The following is a 22,435-nucleotide window of genomic DNA, read 5'->3' as shown; positions in this document are numbered from 1 at the left end:
TCAAGCTGGGCCTGGGACGCGTGGCATGGCGGGAGTGGGAACCAGGAAGCCCGGTGCGTTGGCCGCAGGGGTCAGACTGCCAGGACGCCCCTCCCCTCTCCAGAGCTCCGACGACACAGGAGTCCCAATGCCTCGTGCTGTCCGACTTTGTCATCTTCCAGCTTCCTGGAATCCCGCAAGTCATGAGAACTTTCTTTGCACATGGGCAGGTGTCTGTGTTTTATAGGAACCATGTTTCCATGGTAAATAGACTTTAAGAATTCCCAAAGGACAGACAGTGTCACCAACAGCAGAGAGTGGAGCCTCTGGCTGCCTCGTGTTTGAAAGCGTTAGAAATAAAGACAACACTGACATTTGGGGTTGTAATGTGACGGAATTGCAGTCTTTTAAAGGCAAGAACCACTTCTCTCTGCTCCATGTAATATTCAGTGTTTTGTTCACTTGTCTGATTGGATTAAAATATTTAGCTCCCTTTAAAATCTTGATTGTGAATTTCTATCGCAAAATGTACTGACTCAGGAAGCAGTAAGTGGAGCAAGTGTGTCTGCAGCAGCAGAAAATTCGATTTATTTTTCTTCCATGCGTCCTGCTCCGACATTCACTCATGGACAAAGTGAGCTGTTAACGGAATAGCAGGTCTGTCTTCAGTGAAGCCTTATGTGCTTTTCGACATTAATCACACGTGGGCCTTCAGTGAAAAAAAAAAAAAAATAAAAAACAAAAAAACAAAACGGAAGTTAAACTCGGTGATTTGAGTTGCTTGGGGAAGTTTCCCTGAGGGTCGCAAGACCCGTATGTCAGAAACAGGGTCTCGTGTCACTCTTGAAAAACACTCAGGCAGCAGGGAGTTAATGACATTTTAGCTGCATATGTTCAAGTGTATTTAAAAAAATATGCAAGTCACTTTGGTTGACAGTGTCTTGTACACAGTTTTGAAAGAATCAGGGCAAACTTTAACAGAGTCAGTTTTTATTTGAAAAATATTTTCTGGGAATGTATCAGTGTTTATTTTTGAGACTGACAATTCGGGTGAAAATCAGGATAAAAACAAAAAAACAACAATTTGGTTGAAATCAAATTGTTTGTTTTCATCTATTTAGAATTCTTTCCAAAAAAATCTTGGTTCAGGAGGAGGCTTTTTTAATTTATTTTATTCAGTGTATTTGCTGTTCTATCCAGGCACCATCTGTCCTGCAGGTAGCTAACTCCAGGAAGACACCCACGTGAGCCGGGCGAAGCCCCCAGGACTGGGGAAGGACCCCCGCCATCCCATACACACCTCCGGGTCCCATCCTGGGCAAGCCGCGGGCACCCCCTCCTCAGCTGGACCCCAGCCTGGCAGCCCTGGGCCATGCTGACATTTCTGAGGCCATCCTGCCCTTGCCTCAGGTCAACAAAGAGGCCTCACCCTGCCCCTCATCTGGGTTCAGCCCTCTTGCTTGGGTCCTTTGGTGGAACGAGATAATGTCCATGATTCTGAATATAACCACATATGGCTGCTAGATCCGTGCACAAGTTCGGATCAGAGTAGAAGGTCAGTTCACTGCCAAGAATACTCCAAAGTCACAGGGCCAACTGATTAATCACCGATAAGTCAGTCTCAGGATGCGTCCTGCGCACAAGCGCCTCAACTGCAGGGACGAAGGGAGCCCCCTGAGCACTGAGGATGGAGCCCTACAGGTCGTGCATGGCAAAGGTGGCAGGGACCAGAAAACACAAATCTGCTGAACCCCGAGCTGTTGCCCAATGAGTATATAAACAAACTCCTGGCGTATAAAACCATCCTCTAAATGGACAATCCTCCCCAAGAAAAGACTCTGATTTTCTCACTAGCTGGCATCTCCCTCCCCGGCCAGATGTTAGAGCCCCGGGCACTGGGTCACAGACCACCGACCCTGGTCCCAGCTGCCCACCCCTGGGGCCCAGCTTCTTCATTTGGACATCACCCCATGCCACCCCTACCACGGTCTCTCTCCCCCCAGAAGAGGCCGGAGGGCATATGCCCAGCCTCGCCTGTAACGAAGCCACTCGCTGTGCCTGGGGATATGATACGGGGCCCTGTTTGCAGTCAGGCTGGGTGACCGTCTTCAGGCTCTGTTTCTCCACACTGACCAGCACAGCCATTTCAAGACATTTTAACAAAAGCCCTTTGCTAGGGGTGCCTGAGTGGCTCAGTCGGTTAAACATCCGGACCTCGGCTCAGGTCATCATCTCGAGGTTCATGAGTTCGAGCCTGATTTCGCGGTTCGTGGGTTCGAGCCCCGCATCGGGCTCTGTGCTGACAGCTCGGAGCCTGGAGCCTGCTTCAGATTCTGTGTCTCCCTCTCTCTCTCTCTCTGCCCCTCCCCCACTTATAATCTCTCTCTCTCTCCCTCTCTCTCTCAAAATAAGCATTAAAAAATTTTTTTAAGCCATTTTCTAGAAGTCCCCCACCTGCAGAGTGAGGCAGGAGAGTAATCAAGCCAACATTTTTAGTCACACTAAGATCAAGGCAGATTAGTGGTCAGCACCCTGCGCCCCGTGCCCCGCACTCCGCACTCGACTGGCTCCCTGCACCACAGCAGCGTTTGAGGGGAAGATGGGAATCCTCATGGGTAGAAATGTCACTGCAGCCTGGTTACCACTGTGACCAGCTCCCTCTGCAGACACTGTCCATGTTCCAGAACTTAAGCAGAAGTGATTTAGGATACTAGAGCCTTTTTAACAGGCTTAGCTGTTTCCTGTCAGAGGCCACAGGCCAACCCGAGCCCTGTCACCTGCTCCAGGGCCCAGGACTCAGTACATGGGAGCAGATCAGAGGGATGGGACTCAGCCTCGGGGTGGCAGGAAATCTCCATTCTCTTTGGGGTTCTGGGTGGACAGAGATTTTTAGAGTGTGACATACAAAATTAAGTCATTATGCTTAAGTTATCCAGGCGGAGAAAATGGAAGCCTTTAGCAAAGCCATCTCCAACCCAGAGATGAACCAGTCTCTCCAGGAAGACAGGAACTGTGGCCGAACCCTCCAGAACCGTCAGCAGGCAGTGTCCTCTGATGTCCCTGCTGGGGGCACACAGCGGCCTTGTTCACGTCAAGACTTGGAGGCTAACCTCACAATTCCAGCTTACTCCATGGCTCAAGTGGGTCTAATGCCACACTTGGGTAGAAAGAGTAAGCCTTCGGCTTAGATATTCAGCAGAGAGCTTGCAAAACTGGACCCCTGCCTCTTCTTTGAACACTAGTGTTTGCTACCGAAAGCCAGGACTCCCTCTATGAAATTCCTTTTGTCATGTTCGTATTAAAATAACTCCAAATGCACTCTGTGAATCTGAAAGACCCCTTTAGAGATGAGCCAGATGGCTGGTATCAGATAACTCAGGACGGTCAAAGCATCTCTGTTGCTTCAGCCAAAAGAAGAAAGACCAGCTCGGTTTTCTGAGAATTTTTTGAGGTTTGGGTTGTTTTTTTTTTTTTTTTTTTTTTTAAATGCATTTTATGAAAATTTTGCAATCCATTTGGTAATTAGGTTTTTGAAGCCCTGGAAGAGGTTTCTAAGCATTGATGGTCCATGTTAAGATCTGAGTGGTTGTAAGGTAGGCAGATGGGGAGTTAAAAGGGAAACCCTACCTGGTAACGATCTGGTCCAGAAACTGCCATGTGCTCGGAGCTTGTACAGGACACTCCCCACAATGCGCGTCCTGAAGTGGCTCTTGGCTTCTAGAGCCAAAGGATTCAGTCCTGCTAGGAGTCCCTGCTCCTCCACCACGTGTGGCGGGAGCCCCATCACCTGCCTGACAGCCAGTGGCCTCAACCCTTGGCTGGTGCCACACAGGGCCTCCTGTGGGACGCACCCAGACAGTTAGGTTGGGCCCAGCTCAGCCCCCACGGGGCGGGGGGGAGGGAGGCAGCAGGAAAGGCCTGAGCACGTCTGAGAAGCGCGGGGAGCAGTGGGCACAGTGCTGCCAGCCCCCTCCCTGGCTTTCTCTGGGCTTCTTCTGGGCCTTCTCCAGTCTTGGGAAGGGAGGGGAAGGGGAAAGCCTTGACGTTTCTTGGACCTACTATGTGCAAGAGGTTCTGCCGTGCACCTCAGGGCTGCACTCACTGAACACTTCTGACATCCCTTTTGAGTCAGTGACACACACCCCCCTCTCCCCACCCACCTCATCCCCGGCACATGTGGAAACTGAAACTCAGAAGAGACTCCAGTGACTTGTTCTGAGCCTCACGACACTGGCACAGTCTGGAATCCTGCTCTGTTCTTTCTGCCTCCAATCACTTGAGAGGTTCTCAAACCTCCGTGTCCCTCAGAATCACCCAACCAGCTGCTTAAAATGCAGATTCCTAGGCCCTGCTCCCAGAGATCCTGACTTGGCCTGTGTGAACCGGGCCCCAGGACCCATGCTCCTCACACTTTTCTGTTTGCAAACCTCCTGGACTGTGGCATGAGGTGTGACAGAGTCAGCGGCACGGGGAGCAGAGTGGCTGGGTGGGTCCCCAGCCCCAGGCCTTGGAGGTGTTCACCTGCTACCTTGGAGAAATGAGTCCTTAGAGAGGGACTGCCTGTGCTGAGGGGGAAAATTCACTCAGAGGAGAGCGGCTCCCCGCTACCCACTGGGCACATGGTTATTCTGAAAGAATTATGAGAGACAGTTTCCCATCCTTTTCGTCTCCAGATACATTCTTCCTGTTAATCATCCATCCCAAGCACTCACTGTGTGGCGTCCCTGGGCCCTCACAGAGCACCTGGCTGCAATCCTAATTCAAGGCTAAGACCAGGGCCAGCCCACAGGCCACCCCGTTATCCTAACAAGTTGCTCGATGGGGCAAAAAGTACAGCTTGTCTGACAGGAAGAGAACCAATTTAGGAGAGAAAGGTCTCATACCACATTCCAAGTTCACCTGGCTGTTCCCTTTCCCCACCATCCCCTCTGGTGGCCCCAGAGCTAACCTCAACAGGGAGGTCCTGGGCTGTGGAGTCAGCCTCTGGTAGGACACTGGTAGTGTCCTACTTGCTAGCTGGGCAGGCTTGCTTCATATCTACGAAATGGAGGCACAATCAATCTCGCAGGCTCGTTCAAGGGCACGTTCTGTATTGCAGCGCAGCCAGGCCGCCCGCAAACACTCAGAATCTTCGCTCAGTCGCCAGGCACCTGACCTGGGATAGGACTCCTGCATTCTGCTCACAGCGGTCCCCTAGCCAGCGGCATCTCTTTCCTCACCTGATTCAAAGCAAACGCATCCTCCCTCCGGGGGCAGCCCACAGCCGCCACCTCCAGAATGCTCACCACCCTCCCCACCCTTCCACCGCCAGCACCCCTGGGCAGTGGTGTCTGTGGCCTGCCGGGTCTGTTCTCCCACACAGACTGTAGCTCACCGAAGGGGGCAGGCCCATGACCCACACGTCTCTGTCCCCACCTCCCCTCACCCTCCCACCCCGTGCCCATCACAGTCTTCAGGAACTACCTCCCCCCCCCACCCCGCCCCGGGTAACTAATGGACCAATGTGATCACTGGGCATTTCACCTGTAAAGATGCAACACTGAAGAAAGGAAGGAGAAAAAGCCCTGCATGCGGATTCTGCTGTGTTCTCTGGCCGGTGAGCCAGCCCTGAGGACTCCCGCCCCCGGGGCTGGGTTTGCACAGTACCTGGGATCTCAGACGCCCCACCTCTTCCTGCAGACTCTGTCTCTCCAGCAGAAGCTGATTCTGCTTGTTGAGAAGCTGCACCAGCTGAAGGGCCGTGGCCTGGCTGTGCTTGTCCAGCTGCTTCAGCCTGCAGAGAAATCCACCGCAGAGTTAGGGCCCGGGGGCAATAGGTGTCAGAGAGCAAGGGGGACCATGCCCAACTTCAGCCCTCCGGCGTGTTCCATGGCTGCCTGTGTCTGCCGTAAGCTCCAGACGGTGAACCGGGAGCTGTAAGTCTAGGGCGACCCTGAGGTGTGAGGCCGTGGCTAGCTAGCAGTGGGCTAAGTGGAACGGAATCATATCAAATGTGAACCGGCATTAAGAGCCTTTGCAACGGAGTCGTCAATTAGGAAACACACAGACAAGTTGGGTAAGTAGAAGAAAAACTGAAAGCGTAAACTCACCAGGGTCAAAGATGAGGGGCCTAAATGCCTCCATTGTTCAGCTGGAGACGTTGCTGGCAGGCTGGAGCAGACAGCCCGCCCTGGCTGGGCAAGTGGGCGAGGGACAGCAGAAACACTGAACTAAGGGTTTTCCATTATTAATCACTCAGTCAATCACGAGCTCCGGCATCGCTGACCAGATGTCTTTAAAGATCCTAAATTTGTCATTCTGCTGATGGGCCCTCCTCTCCAGACTTGCTAATTCACTCAAACTATTATCCTCATTTGTCCACAGACGGCTTCCTACAGCCAGTAGCACGCTCGCCCCTGGGAATGTAGGCTTTGGATTAAATTTAGAGTTGCATAACTACCCACAACTGTTCTGGAAAGAAGCTGGATGTGTCATGCGCCCTTCCTCACAGACTTCACCCACTAAAGCACCAACGGTGAAATTAACTTGTATTTTCACAAGAAAGGAATTTTCAAAGCTCAAGATGCATTTCAAACTCCAAGCTACATGTCCAACACTGAGTCAATGACCTCTCCGAATCTGCAGACACCGGCGTCGGGGCACCCCCTTAGCCTTCCTGCGGGTCTAGGGAGCTCTGAGCACAACCAAGGGGTGGGAGGGCGCCCTCACCAGCAGCGAGGCAGCAACTGGGAGGTGGTACAACTACACTCCAGGAAACCTAACGACTTTCTAGTATTACTGGCACTCTCCCGGATGCCTGTGCCACGTGCAACGCTGTCCGTTTCCGTTTCCGAGACGGCACCTACCTACCGCCCGCCCTTCTCAACCTCGGATGGATTTGGGGGCACCTTCGTTCAAGCTGCCCCTGACAGCACACTTGCCGCCCCGGTCCCCACCCCGGTTCCCTCCTCTTCACACACCGCGGGCTACTTCCCACACCGGCAAGTGCGACGGGTAGCTAGGAGCGAGCGGGAAACCGAGAGACACCGGTGGGCGCCCAGGCAGCAGGGCGCATGCTCACAAAGCCCGCCCCGCCCCCCCTGCGCTGGAGACCGCCGTCTGGCCCCGCCCACAGGCCCATGCCCCGCCCGCCGGCCTCCAGCCTTCTGCGGGTTCTGGAGAAAGAGCAAGAAGAGCCAAGGGCAGAGCTTAGTTCTTTCCTCCTTAGTTCCTTCCTGAGCCTGTAGCTGTTCCGGGCCAGGGTCAGCTGCTCCAGCCCAGATCGGCTTCCCAGGTCCCCGGAACCGAACACAAGGATCTTCCATCCAAGTGTGAGTGCTTTCCTGCTCCTGTTCTGTATACACAGTAATGCCCCCGGCCCCTGTTACCCTTCCTCCGATCGTGGTGCAGCCAGGGCACCTGGGGCTTTGGGAAGTCCGCTCTGTCCCCACCGCCACTGTCACACAGAGACAGTTTCTCCTGAGAGCAGCCTCAAAACCACCCCACTGGCGTCAGACCAAACAGCAGTTTCCCTGCGTTGCGTCCTGGACCGGGCGCAGCTGGGGGAGGCAAGGGCATCCCAGGGCGGCCTAGAAGCCGGGCCAGTGGGCTGGGGGCGGGGGTGGGGGGTGAGCGCCAGGCAGGGGCATTCTGCCGGGGCTGAGCCGACAGATGCAGGCAGCCACCACTCATTTGAGCAGTTACTCTGCTGTCCAGCACCGGAGTGGGTCCCGGAGATGATGCGGAGAGGAGGAGAGCAGCCTTTTTCCTTGAGAAGCACACAATCTAACACTTGGATGTTTGAATCAGGCGAAAAGCATCATTGTTAGCAGCTGAGCTGTCTAAACCCTTGGGTGGCTTTCCCCCTCCAATCAAGTCCTGGGTGTGGAGACAGCCACAGGCCAAGAGTTAGCGAGGTAGTAACCCACTGGCTTCATGCTCGCTGGAAACAAATGTAACAGAAACATGTGATAAATAGATGACACCATTAAGGCTTAAAGGCAACAAGGCGCCAAGAATGGCCTTTCTCCATGTGGTCCCTTGCCCTGTGCTTTGATCAAATGGGAAAACAGTCCTATGGACTGATGGCTTCAGTATGTGTTTTTGGGCTCCTGGAAAGAGGTGGCTGCCTGATCCAGAGCTCCGGGCTGAGCCAAACCCTGCTCCCATCGCACAAAATACCGGCCATGGGCTGGCCATACTGGCTTACAGCCAGAATCGGGGCCAGTTCCTGCCTAGACTCTCCCCCTTTGGAGCCCCCCGGAACCTAAATCAGGCTCTGTTGGCGGCGTTTTGCAAACTGTAGGCTTCGGATCCCTGCGGCAATTACCTGAGAGTGCCCAGGCCCCACCCAGCCTGGCTGAATCCAGTCCCTGGGTGTGAACTGGGCATCAGAGCAGGAAACTGCTGCCTGGGTTGTGCAGCAGAAGGACCACCGATCTGGGGAGTAAGGGCCTCGGGAGGGCCAGGCCCTCCCTCAACGAGGCTGAAGCCCCCACTAGCTTTGTGGCTGGAACCAACTTGAACACTCCACGCAGTCAACCTTGGGGTGCTTTTCTCCCTTTAAAAGACATGTTGTTCGAGGTCAGCCTCTATTATGGCACTCCACGTGCAGCAACAAAGGCAATCACAAGCTCAGAAAAGGTAAAAACCACAATAACAACAAACCCAAACCCACATTTGTTAAAAGGGTGACAGAAAGAAAGAAAGAGAGAGAGAGAGAGAGAGAGAGAGAGAGAGAAAGAAAGAAACCTACCTAGATTTTAGATAAAAGGGATTTTGTTACGGAAATATATTTCAGTAGCAGCTCTCTCAAGGCCTATTAGGAATATTGGGAAGACATTGTTTTTACAATGAAAAGTTATTTTGGGGGACAGCCTTCCCCAAACACCACACAACCCTGCCTATACTCTGTTCATGGATGTTCCATTACCATCAGTTAGAAGAGATACCTTGGGGTGTCCTAGGACACAAAAGTTGTCTTGATTTTCCACACTGGTTGTTGCTCTCATTTTTGTCCTTCTAAGTGCCCGTGTTCAGCTGCCACACCGACAACAGCTAATGTTAACTGAGCCCTGTGCTTATTCCTCCACGGTGATTATCTCATTAAAAGGTAGGTGCTAGCTTCCCATTTTACAGATGAGAAACTGAAGCTAAGAGGTTCGATTAACTTGCACAAAGGCATACAAAAGTGGTCGAGCTTGGAGGCACATTTAGGCAGTGCCTGAGTGTTTTTGTTTTTGTTTTTAGCGTATTTATTTATTTTGAGAGAGAGAGTGAGACAGAAAAATCACAAGCAGGCTCCAAGCTGTCAGTGCAGAGCCCAATGTGGGGCTCAATCCCACGGACCGTGAGATCATGACCTGAACTGGAATCAAGAGTCGGGCACTTAACCGATGGAGCCGCCCAGGTGGCCCAGTGCCCTGGTGTCCTTAAGTATTGTTAATGGATGGATGATTCATGGAGTTAATTCAGGAAACCAGCCAACCCTTGGCAAGCATCTTAAGTGTGGAGTACTAAGGTAGATACTGGGAATACATCAACAATCACAATGGGTCCCTGCCTTCAGGGGGCCAATTCCGGAGAGACCAGCTGGAAAATGAAAAGGTGCTGTCCTGAAAGCGGGGCCGGTGAAAGCAGGAAAGCGAGTGGTCACCGGGCAAGTGAGGGGTAGAGGAGGCTTGTGCCCATCAAGGAAAACAGACCAGCATCTTTTGAGCACCAGCTACGTGCCAGGAGCTGCACTAAGTGCTTACAACAATCCCGCAGGCAGAAACTCATTATCCCCACTTTAAGAATGAGGAAACCCAGGCACAGAAAGATACACGGCTGGTTCGAGCCACTCCGCCAGTATGTCAGGACGTGAAGAGAATAGGGGTGTCTGGGAGGGGCAGGGAGCCCCCCATGAGAAGAGAGGCTGCAAAGGCCATGCTGTCTGGAACTGTGAGCTGGGCGGTGTGGCTGGCCCACAGTCTGCAGGCTGCTCACAGGGGTAAGGCTGGTCCCAGCCAGCTCTGCAGCCAAACTAACAGATACGGACCTGGTCATCCACACAATGGTGGTGTCCTTCACCGGGAAAGAGAGGATGGGAGGAAGGGCAGGCCTGGGGTGGGAGTTCTGGGGCCAGGGTGAGGCACCTGTGAGACACCCACCCACCCAGCAGTTGGGGCCCGGCACCTGGGACAGCTCTGGCTGGATCTCCGGTTGTGCTGGCCAAACCTGCTGAGAGGTGAGGCCATGAACTTGGGGCAAGATTCACCCAGGGAAGCCTGGCAGAGACTTTCTCGTTTGTTAAAAATACAGGTATTGGGTGGCTCAGTCGGTTAAGCGTCTGACTCTTGATTTTGGCTCAGGTCATGAGCTCATGGTTTGTGGGTTCCAGCCCCACGTGGGGCTCCGCACTGACAGCACACTGCCTCCTTGGGATTCTCTCTCCCTCCCCCTCTCTCAAAATAAATAAGCCTCCTACGAGCTTCCTGGCTAAGCACACTTACAGCAGTGAGGGAGCAGGGCCAGGGCAGGGTCTTGGGGATCAGCCACATTTTACAGGCTAGCAGAGGACAGGGAGCCAGCAAGCCATAGCAAGCCATGGGGACAGAAGACAGGGAGGGAGGAGGGGAGCCAGGAGAGGAGACCTGGAGCTTAGGGGAAAAGGGGCTTTCTGGGAGGAAGTGGGGGGGTCTTTGTGTGAGATGCCACTTGGCTGTGGAACACGCTGTGGATGTGCCCAGCCACGGCTGCCTGCCCTATCAGTAGGGAGGCGTGGTGGAAGCCTGATTATAAGGATGGAAGAGGGGAGACTATTCTGGAGAGGGGCTTCGCTGAGGGCAAGGGAGCAAGAGGGACGCAGAGGATGGAAGGGGCTCGAGGCAGTGGCCGGAGGGCCGCAGGAGAGGAGGGAATTCCCAAGGCAAAGAGAACCAGGCCTCCCAAGGCGGAAAGGCACCCTCGGCAGAGACTGGGACCCTCCTTCCCCAGGCAAGAGGGCAGAGAGGTGAGCAGGGGAAGCCCCTGCCCAGCAGCCTTCATACTCTGCCTCAGTTAGAGGGCACACGTTTGTTGAGAAAAGAAGCCAGGCGACAGCATGGTTGTGGGGGAGCCAGCACCCAAGGGCCGGGCAGAGGGCGCACCTTCTCACGGAGACCTGGACACCCTGACTTCCTTCCCCTTTGGATGATCTCGCCCTTCCTGGCCCTGCGGGACTCGTGCACTCCAGCCACCCACATACCCTGCTGCTTTTCCTCTCATGTTCTTGGCCCTGCAGGTCCCCTGGGCCTGGAACAGAACCGCACCCCCCCCCCCCCCCGCCCCGGATCTTCACAGGGCTGAGCATTCTCAACGCTCACGTCTCAGCTTCACGGCCTGAGAGGCTGCAGTTTCTCGTTCTGTCTGGGTCCCCTGTTTTGGGCTGCTTCCTGCACAAGGCACGACGTAACTGGAGGAGGGAGTGGGGCGGCCCTCACCAGGCCTGCTCTGGAGTCTGCCTCGGCAGCAGCCCCTCCGGTGAGAAGGGGCCCCCGACAGCCTGCAAGCCACACGCGGGCTCCCCACGCGGACACAGATTTCGGAGCCCAGTTCCTAACTTGTACGTCCATGCCCAGTGCCTGCCTCTCATCTCTGGACTGGGCACCCATTCCGCTCCTGCCAGGTGCCCCCGGGACACACTTGGCATCTGCACTGTGCTGTCGTGGCACCCAGTGGAGCCGTGGCCAGGCCGGGCCTCCCCGCGAGGCAGCTGGTGCCCCCCTGCCCTTGAGGGCAGCGAGGAAGGGCCCCTCCGGGCCACTCTGCGCCCCAGGCTGGGCTCTCCATCCTGACGGCTGGGACCAGGCCCGTTTCCTTACGGACCTGCCGGTGCCCAGCCACTGCCACTGGGCAGAAGCGGGCCTGTCGGGGGAGAAGAGCCGTCAACAGGGGCTCGGGCTCGAGGTGCAAAGGCTCCGGGGAGGTACAGGCGGGTGGGGCCACAGTTGCCATAGGAACAAGCGGGCCTGGGTTTCCGAAGCCCAGGATGCAGATCGGATACGGGTGGCTTGTACCCACGCTGGGCCTGGACAATCCCCTGTGCCACACCCGCAGTCATGATCAGAACCAGCATTTTTTTTTTTTTTTTTAAATATGCAAGACTTCAGGATGAGATGGAGCAAGTGGTAAAATACAAAACAACTTTATGGAGCTGAGTGGGCTGGGTAAAATATCTTATGCAAAACAGAAGCGGTGCAAGCTGCCAGCTCTGGTCCTGTGCTTCAGACACTCGTTTGCCATGAATACTGTGAAAGCGAGTGAATACATATATTTAAATTTTTTTATGTTGTATGTGATACATACAAAATATATGCAGTGTATAAATACGCTATGAGGTATAATAACCAAATGAACACTTGTGAACCTGGTACCAACACCATGGGGCTGCTTTCCCATGTGGTTTTCTCCAGGCCGGCCCCCTTCTTCCTCCAGAGGGGGCCGATGTCCCCATAAATGTATGTGTTCTTGATTAGAGGTTTGAGTTGCGCTCAATAGTTTCACCCAGGAGCTTCCTACCGACTACTGTGGGGTGTTTTTTTGTTTGGGTTTTTTTTTTTTTTTTTTCCTTTCTCTTTTTGTGTTGTTTTGCCTTTGGTTTGGGAAGGAGGGCAAATGTCTTTTAACCTAAAACGTTTTCAGACCAGAACCCCTTCCTTTGATCACTCTGGCTACAGTAAAGACGTGCCTCCCCTTCTTAGAGAAGTGTTCTCAAATGCTCAGACCCACAATTTCACAGGGACAGGGGCCTCGTCATGGAAATGAACATTTTTCAACCAACATATGGATGTAAAAAGTGCAAATGCTTGACTTAAAATATGCAATCACGTCTCTACTGTTCCCAGGGAGTGGTCCCCCTAACAAGAGCAAGCCGTAGGTATTACTCTCGTCTGCATCGTCGGGGGTGGGAGAAAAGGGAGGCACAGAAGTCAGTCGTCTGCCCTCCTAACTCGGGGCACCAGCAGGGGTAAGAGCCAGGATGACTGGGTCACAGTGGCCTGCTCCTCGCTGTGAGTGTCTCTCTTGTGGGCGGGCCCACCTCTGGTCGCCTGGCTCTGAGGCCGCCTTGCCACCTCCTCCCTTGCCCTTTCCGTCCATAGGGCTCAGACGCCCGGCTCTGGAGACTGGTTCCTAAACTATCCCCTCTTTCCGCAGCCAGCTGCCCTGGTTACCCCGCTGCGGTCCCGTTCTCGGTTGTGGCTTGTCTGCCACTGTCACTGAACTTGGGTTCCCAGAGGACAGGAATGGGGTCTTGTTCATCTCTCCATCTCCAGCACTCAGCAAGGTGCCTACCATATAGACTGTGCTGGGTAAATACATCAGAATGAACAAACTACTTTCCAATGGACACTATTTACACCAAAGAGACCGGTAATTTCTTATCTGTAGTATAAGCATGCCTTCAGATGTAATAACTTTGAAAGGGCATAAAATATACATTAAATAATTTGAAGAATGCTATCGAAATTCACCACTAACTTAAAAGATCCCAGAATAGATGCGTGAGTGCTGCTGTACTTGGATGTTCAGACATGGCCTCAAAATCCTACCACGAACTACCTATTCCGCTGGGGCGAGAGGCTTGGTCTCAGTCAACCTCAGGTTCTCCATTTCTAAAACTGAGAAAACAATAACTCCAGACCTCCTGAATCAGCAACTCCGGGGACGGTGGGGCCCAGCGGTGTATGTTTTCCTAAGCCCTCTGGGTGATTCTGGTACATTCTCAAGGGTAAGAACCACTGGCATGAGATAATTCACAATACTAGTCACACATACAACATGAGTTCTGGTGGAGAAAAATTTCTCCCCCTGGCTCCAACTCTGATCCTCAAAACAGCCAACTGTCCAAACGAAAACTATCATGGTCTACCCCCAGGCTTGGACGTCAGTCATAAGTTAAGCAAAGCAACGTGGTCACATTGAGTGTCAGTTTCCTCACATGTGAAATGAGACAATAAGCTAGAAGCAGGGGTCAGCACACTTCACACCCCCAGGCCACACCCCACCCTGGACCACTGCCTGTTTTTGCACAATCTGCAAGCTAAGGATGCTTTTTCTATTTTCGAATGACAAATTTAAAAAAAAAAAAAAGAAAAAGACTACTTTGATGTGAACGCTCCATGACATTCACTTTCAGCCCTGAAATACACTGACTGAAACCCAGCTACGCTCCTCCTTCACATATCGTCTATGACCGCTTTGCTCCTGTAACAGCCCAGTTGAGGAGCTGCAACTGAGCCTGAAATGTTGACAGCCTGACCCTTTGTAAAGAAAGTTTGCCAGCCACGGGGCTGCAGGATGATAGCCTTCTCTTCCACACGTCCATGGCGCTGTGACCATACAATCTCACTGTGTTCCCATCCTCAAACCCTGCGGTCCGCTCTAGTCCTAATAACACGGGTTGCCCAAGTTGAAGTTTGAAAGCCCAATTACCCTAAAACTTGCTCTAGGGAGTTAATTTCAGCGAATAAGCCATATTAACTTAAAGTTGTACGCTTTTCTCCAATGCCTGAACATCGCTCGCCACAGTTTACGTAATCCCATCTCATTAACGTCATACAGTGTCAGCGAGAATAAGCCACGTGCTTAGGCATCTGAAACACATTCCCACCGGTTATCCTCACGTAGAACATGAAGGCAGTTTCAATGGCTGCTCTGCCTTTTAATTTCCTTTGCCCAAATCCAACCTGTTCGACAGTGATCGTAATTGAGTCGTTCATTCTAAAGACTGTGCCATTCTGGGGAGAGTTGACCTTTCCAGCAAAGGAAATGTATGTTCCTGCACCCCTTTAATTTTTCATTCTCTTAAATTTCCAATCAGCCTAAGCGGGGGAGGCGGGGGGCAGGCACTGCTTAGGGGCAGCGATTGAGGGAGAGACCCCTGCTCTTCTCTGCAAAAGGAGCACCTAATGAGGTCATGTGAGAGCTGAGGGGCACCTCAGAGGTCATCCAGTCCAGCCCATTATGGTGAACCTGTGGCCGGTGGTCACACGGCTTGTGTGTAGTAAATCTAAGAATGAAACCCATGTCTCTTGACTCCAAATCCAGTGTTCTTGGAAGCATCTCAGAATCCTTTTGAAAAAGGCCTTCTATTTCATACTTAAAAAAGAAAAAAAAAGGATTTTAGGCAAGGATCTTGAGAAAGGTGACCCACTGGGGGACCTAGTGGGGGCTGGAGGCACAGTCATTCTCTGAGGCCGGGGTCGGGGAGCCCCTGGGCCAGTACTCCTCCACCCGGCTCAGGGGTATCGCCAGTTCTGGCTTTGCTTTTGTTCCTTTTTAACTGCACTCCGCTGCCGACTGATAGTTCTGCGAAGGACAATAAAAACACTCCTGCACCGATTGCCCTAAAAGTTTCGAAGCCCCGTTTCTGTTATCTCGTCCCCGACCGGTTTGCAGACTCCTCAGTCTGGATGCCAACCTAGTCCAAACTGGTGCTGGCACGAAGGACGCAGATGCGGGAGGCCCAGGGCTCCAGAGACTCATTTGGGGAGCTTGCTGGGGGCCAGCTCCCCAGGCCGCCGCACCCCCGAGGCCTCGGGTGGTGTCACCTGGCGCTCTCACAGACCAGCTGCTTAAGACAGGCTGGAAATGAGCCTCAGCTTCGGCACAGAACACTGAGAACATCTGCTGCATCACTGCCTTGTCATCCGAGAGAGAAAGTGCCATGTGACACGGGCTGAGCTCCTGATCCCCTCGGAGGGCCTGGCAGGGAGAAAGGATCCTGCAACCAGGAATAGGAGGGGCAGGAGCCGACGAGTCAGGAACCTTAAACTCTAAAGAACCTAGCAGACTGTTTGCCTCCAGCCACGGTCACCTGTAGCTCGCTCTCGTTAAGGCAAAAGCAGTCATGGGGAGCACAGCCCCACTGTGCAACAGGGAACGGGACGGAGGGATGAAGACGGTCGGGTCTCACGATTGCTGCAGAGGAGAGTCCAGGCCACATGCGGCTCGAGGCCATTTAGCAGCACCAGCAGAGCACCCCAGATGCCTCTCCCCAGATACCTCTTTAGGTAGAGGGTCACTACCACCCTCTACCTAAACCTCAGTGGAAGCATCCCCTTGTTAAAAAGCATTTATTTGGGGGGCGCCTGGTGGCTCAGTCGGGTAAGAGTCCGACTCTTGACTTCGGCTCAGGTCATGATCTCACGGTCGGTGAGTTCGAGCCCCGCGTCGGGCTCTGTGCTGACAGCTCGGAGCCCAGAGCCTGCTTCGGATTCTGTGTCTCCAGCTCTCTCTGCCCCTCCCCCACTCAGGCTCTGTCTCTCTCTCTCCTTCAAAAATAAATAAACATTAAAAAAATGTTTTCAATAAAAAATAAAAATTTTTTCAATAAAAAATTAAAAATTTTTCTAAAAATAAAAAATAAAAACAAAACTTTATTTGAAAATACTATCAAAAAAAGAAAATAATATCATACTTACAAACAGTTGTAAGAATAGCACAAAGAATACCCGCATACCCTTTATCCAAATTTACCTGTTATCACTTAACCCATTTATTATTCTCCTCTCTCTCTCCACACACACACACACACACACACACACACACAATGGATATGTATATTATTTATTTATTTATTTTAATTTTTAAAAAATTTTTTAACATTTATTTATTTTTGAGACAGAGAGAGAGAGAGAGAGAGAGAATGAACAGGGGAGGCTCAGAGAAAGAGGGAGACACAGAATCTGAAACAGGCTCCAGGCTCTGAGCTGTCACCACAGAGCCTGACGCGGGGCTTGAACTCATGGACCAAAAGATCATGACCCGAGCCGAAGTCGGACGCTTAACCGACTGAGCCACCCAGGCGCCCCTGTATATTTTTTATTGTTTTCAGAGCCATCTGACAGCTATTTGCGGGCACCCAGACCTCAGTGTGTACATCCTAATGATAAAGGCACTCCCATGTACCACAGTATATTATCAACTACATTGACTTGGAACAGTGACAAAATACCTTTATCTAACCTACTGATTTCTAATTTTGTCAACTGACCGGAAAATGTCCCTTTCCTCCCTACAGAAGATCCTTTGTGCTTAGACAGCATGTCTATTTAGTACCCTGTATCTGGAACAACTAAGAGATCAGTTTTATTTTGACGAATACTATTTCCAACTAAAGCCAAGTATAGTCTTAAAAGCAGATGTGGCACTATGAGAACGCACGAGGGGCCTGTTCAGATGCCCTCTGGAGTGTCTGCAGCAGTGTGGTGTTAGCACGAAGATTCGGGGCCAGTGAGGTCCCCCAGGCGCTCCCAGAGGGTCTGAGTGTCCTGGAGTGTAGCAGGTCCACACTGGAGTGAGCTTGCCCTCTGTCTTCTTCATGTTCAACCATTCTCGAGGTCGGCAAATTGGTCACAGAGGTGTGATCGAGTCAGAGTGGGCCCACGGCAGCTCAGTAACCAGGTCCAATCACTACGGCACCCTTACTGGCACACATCTTAATTAGGTTTTAATGCAAGTAATTTGATAAGTACTCCTGGCCATCCGCTACAGAACTGTCAGTGCTGAAAGCTTTTTATTTAGCTCCTCTTCCCTCTATAGTCTATACTGAGGCAGCCTCCCTGCTGACCCTTGTCAAAGAACCCCATCTGCTGGTTGCCACGGTAACTGAAGGCGACCAATTGAGCTGAACAGAGTGACTCAGAAATAAAATCTGCAGCCAAAGGAATTCTGCTAAGAGTAATAAATCATTTAGTAAAAGGGGGTCCTCCACACAGTGACGGGCGTCGGGATAATACGGTGGCAGAGCTCTTCCAGCTAGAAGGTCCGGCAGAGGCCTGCCCACTTCCTTTCCGGGGAACTCGGGCAGCACAAGAGTCCTAACCTCGCCCAGTTCCACGCCGTCGCGGGGGGCAGAAGGAACCAATTATCAACACTTTAACGTTTGGGTTGTGAAATTCTGAATTTTAAAAGTGGCAAGAGAACCAGACTAGGCTTCCAATACTCCTTCCTCTATTTTGTAAAAGGAGCACAAGTAAACAAAGTGCCCCACGCAGCTCAGGAAACCACGGTGGCCTTGAGGTGGGCGGCAGGGAGAGAAGACGTATTAAGACTGCTCTGGATTAGGGAAGGCCACCACTGCCTCCGGTCATCGATCAACCTTGGGGTGCTCCAAGCAGAAGCCATCTCTGTGTCCAAGGTGTGCAGTCCTTGAGAGAGCAGGGGAGACAGGATTGGGTTCAGAGAGCAGGGAGGTGTCACTACGGGATGGCGGAGAGGGTCAGGGGCTCTGTCTCTACAGCACTTGGTCAGTGTTCCGAACAGAGCAAAGGAGGCATCCTTCCTCAATTAAGAGTTCCTGAATGAGAGGAACAGAAAAGAGAGGGAAGGACAGGCTTCCTGAAGGCTGCTCCCCTGGGCCAAGTGAGGGCCCCAGCAGTGGGCTCAGTGTTGGTGCCGAGGCCCTCCCAGCACCGCCACCCTGGTTCCGGTCATGGCCCCCACGCCCGGTGAGCTTCTACTGTGTAGACTAGGAATCCCCTGTGGGCAGCAGTGCCCAGATTTTAAGAACCCCCAGGCATGCTAAATCATCCATCCAGTATTTACTCTCTCTAGGCCAGGTCCTGGTGGTTGTGATGCAGCGGCAGTAACACCCTCCCAGGCGATGACAATAGGCGGTGAGGGGCTACAGGACCGACAGCCGGGCCTGGGGCGGCGCGGGGCGGTGACGGGAGGCTGGGGACCCTGCTAGTGTCTCTCCCCACAGGCCGCAGAGCAGCATTTTGAGAGCTGTGGGCGCACAATACTGACATCCTCCCAAGCCCTGACCTGAGCTCACGGCCACGGGAGGACCTGCCCTAAACCATCCCCGGAGACAGTGTCCTGCTTTAGAGACGAGCAGCTGCCAAACAGAAGGTAGTGGTCGTCTCCCCCCCACCTCGCCTCCCCGCCGCCCCCCACCTTTTCCTAGATGCCGCCAATGAAAGGCTCCATCTCAGACTTGCAGTGAAAGTCGACGGGAGCGGGGAGCGGTGGTGCGCGCTCAGGACGAGCCCCGGAGATGCAGCCCGCCTCCCGCCGCGCGCTGGCCACTTCCGAGCGCGCCCGCCGCGCCCCTGCACCTGCTCTCAGGCCGCCTCCGAGCGCGCCCGGGGCTGCGGTCGGCCCCTCCCGCGGCGGGCGGGGAGGCGCCCGGCTCCGGCCCCCCACCGCGCCCGCCGACGCCCCCCCGCCCCAACCCCCGGGCCGCGCGGCCGCTCGCCCCGACCTCTGGGCTGCGCCGCGGCTGCCCGCGGGAGGGGGGTCCCGGGAAGGCGCCTGCACCTGCCGGGCGGCCGGGGCGGCTCCGCGGGGCCCGCGGGGCTCCGGGCTGTGGCGGACGGCGAGGATTAAGCCGACGTGGCAGTCGAAGAAGGAGGTGGGCGAAAGGCTCATTAACTCCAAGCTCCCGTCCCCGTCTCCTTCTCCCTGGGGAGCAGTGCGGGAAAAGTTTCCTTGTGATGGGAAAGGTGCTGCGTGATTGTTACTGGCTTTTCTTACCTTTTAATTCCTTACGTGTAAACCAAACGTTCACCGTTTGTGGATCATCCTGGACACTCAAGATTATAACCAACCAGGAAAAAAATATTGGCTGACAGGCCGAAGCACCATTACGGCCCGCTTCGGTTTCTGGGTTAGTGATTAAGCTTCTCCTGTGACCCAATTGAAAGGGCCCAACACCTGAAGACCTCAAAGAAATGCGAGTTAAAAGGTGCTGGGTGTGACAGCGCTTTATCCGCGCCCCCATTGTCCTTCAATAACCCAACTGGTTTTCATGACCTATCCTAAAATGCGCCATGAGAATCAGGGCTTTCTGATTCTGCACAAATGTTCTAAGCCTGAGGACCCTTTACTGCACAGTTGTTCATACTTACATTCCCTCTGCCTGCTTACAAAGTTACCATTAATTTCACTTTCCAACAACACTTCCATCTCTTTGTGTGCGCTCACTCTCTCAAATTCTCCTCCATATTTCCACTCCCAGATACTCTTGAACTTTTGCACACATTGCCAGTTTGAGCCTGCACGGAACAATCAGTATATTAATTCCACTCGGAGAGAGTGAGGTTTTTCTAACACAATCTGCGCAACCTGAACTCTTTCCTTCAGAAACACTTTGCCTTTAAAAAGAAACTCCCAGCATGAACCTCATAAGAAGCGACATGTAACAGACAGTGCATGTGGCGTTGGGCATGCAGCTCAGAATTAAAAGAGAATTTTTTACTTTGTTTCTTCGGTGCCATGTGCATAATGTACATGTGGACGAAACTGACATCAGACATTTAAAGCAAAAAAAAAAAAAAAAGAAAAAAAAAAAGAAAAAGGGATGGGGGAGGGGGATGTGATGGTGGCGGGAAAGAAAGAAAATGTGTTGATAAAAACAGTAACTTCTGTTAATCTACATTTTTCAGTTACTGTCTTAATTAAGAATGTTAGGAAATATGTTGCAGTTTAATTGCATTGTTTCAAGAAATTCTAATGCTGACAAATTTGGGACCATGTACACTTGGATGGTATAAAGGATTAAAGTGGTAATTTCTTCCAATTGGGAGATAACAATCAAAATTATACTTCTCCCACGGCCCCCCACCTCCGCCCCATGTTCAGCATGAAATGAGCCCTGGGGGTGGGGGTCAAAGTAATGTGTTTTTAACCTGTGTCTATGAGATACAAATAATTTTTTTGAAATTTTTTAATGTTTATTTTTGAGAGAGACAAAGAGAGAGCGAGCAGGGGAGGGACAGAGAGAGGGACACAGAATCCAAAGCAGGCTCCAGATTCCCAGCTGTCATGTCAGCACAGAGCCCGATGCGGGGCTTGAACTCACGAACCGTGAGATCATGACCTGAGAGGGAGTCGGATGCTCAACTGACTGAGCTACTCAGGCGCCCCACGAATAATTTTTTAATACAAAGAATTCACAAAAATGAAATAGCACCTCATCTGAAATAACTGGGTGACATTGGTATCCTTGCAGAAAAGAGTTATTTATGAAAGAAATTGGTAATGATCTCCAAGTGATTCTCAGATGACCTTGTGTCAGACAGTGCAAATCATCTGCCTCAGCCACAAGTACATAAAAACAATGACAGTTTGAAGACATATTCACATTTTGGGACGCTGTTTTCTTCCTTCCCACTGCAGCCCAGTCCTGCACATGCTCTACGTTTCATTTCTTGAGGTGGGGGGGAGGTTATTCACTTTTAACCTGGGCTCTCACTTCTTATTTGCTCCCATTCTCTGGGGCAGTTGGGCTCACTGCCTGTGATCGGAGCGGGGGGGGGGGGGGGGGGGGGGGGGGGGGGGGGGGGGTGGGCGGTGGGAGCTCAAACCCTAAAGGAGATGCTGCTGTTCAGTGCTCTCTGCTCCCATGGCATGCAGCACAAACCAGGCACCCACAAGAGACTCCCACTGACCCGACTGGCTGCTGCTTTGATAACGTGGTCAGATAAATCAGCCAGTTCTTTCACTGCCTCAGCTACTCATCTCGCCTCCCGTGGACCACAATGCATGATACATCAGGGCATCTGATACATCATGGCACCTGGGGGTGGGTCACCCATTCCCTTGAGGAGGCCTACCCAACTTGCTAGCAGCGAAAGGCATTGCATCGTATATGCAGTGGCCCTGAACTGGCCACAAAGAAAGATCTGTTTGCCCCAGAATGCAGCTGAAGTGTCCAAAGAGCTTGGCCAAGAGAACAGCTCCAAAGATTTGCTCTGGCTGGAAGGTGTCCCTTCTGCCTCAGTTTCTCAAAACAAGAACGGACAGAGAACGTGACCCCAGATGAAATACTGCCCACACGGTGCCAGTATCGCAGTGTCTCAAGTCTTGAACTTGTATTTGCATTTCGTATCAGGGAGTGGAGTCCTGCTCAGTTAATGGCATGCATGACCCAAAAGACCAAAGAATTCACTGCTATGGAATTAGTACAATTTGTTTTTAAGTGGCACACATGAGATCCAAAATGGTGAAGGAGCACGCGCGTCTCTTAAGTGGTCAACACCTGGGACCACATAAAACTCTGAGCTGACCCATTAAGGGATTAAAGATTTTTCATCTCTTGGGGTTTCTGGAAGTTGTGGTGGGAGAACACCTCCAGGGAAGCTGGGAAAGGCCTCTGTCGGCCCGGACCCCTGCAGGGACCGCAGGAGGGGACCTGGATCAGGACCCCAGCGTTCACTTCCAGGTTCAAGGGAGAGGAGAGAGTTCAGGCAGACATCCAGGCGGGGAGAGCCCAGAGCGAAATTCTAAGTGGAAAAGTTCTGAGTCCATTCTCGGAGTTGGAAGAACACTAAAAGAAGGAGAGGCCACAAGGGGGGAGGAAAAAGGGAAACAGCTCCCGCCCGAGGGCCGACTGCCTATCCAGCAGCGGCAAGGCTGTTCCCGGGCTCCCAGGACCATTTGTTCCATTACACAATCTCCTGAAGCCATTTAGAGAGAGCTCAAACAACTGCCTGTACCAACACGACAC

General features: G+C 52.5%; 1 protein-coding gene and 1 long non-coding RNA gene across 12 annotated transcripts in view; one reads left to right on the top strand and one right to left on the bottom strand.

The window, feature by feature from the left end:
- Positions 1-22,435, bottom strand: part of SDCCAG8 (SHH signaling and ciliogenesis regulator SDCCAG8) — a 246,791-nt gene that overhangs the window by 4,642 nt on the left and 219,714 nt on the right. For 8 of the 11 annotated variants that reach the window (XM_045453149.1, XM_045453153.1, XM_045453152.1 and 5 more), the window contains one exon: positions 5,626-5,752. The exons of 1 other annotated variant lie outside the window; for it this stretch is intronic. In XM_045453149.1, the coding sequence (XP_045309105.1) occupies positions 5,626-5,752 (127 nt within the window). Of the gene's footprint in view, positions 1-545; positions 689-5,625; positions 5,753-22,435 lie in introns of those variants that run through there. 2 more of the 11 variants (XM_045453154.1, XR_006705982.1) reach the window with 2 other exon arrangements.
- LOC123585225 lies at positions 7,059-13,446 on the top strand. The gene is made up of 2 exons (XR_006705988.1): positions 7,059-7,289; positions 13,135-13,446. It is a non-coding gene; the product is annotated as an uncharacterized LOC123585225 (long non-coding RNA).

Source organism: Leopardus geoffroyi, chromosome C3 (assembly GCF_018350155.1).
Source record: "Leopardus geoffroyi isolate Oge1 chromosome C3, O.geoffroyi_Oge1_pat1.0, whole genome shotgun sequence".
Lineage (NCBI taxonomy): Eukaryota > Metazoa > Chordata > Mammalia > Carnivora > Felidae > Leopardus > Leopardus geoffroyi.
The sequence above is the reverse complement of the archived record's forward strand: the minus strand, read 5'-3'. Positions and strand labels throughout refer to the sequence as shown.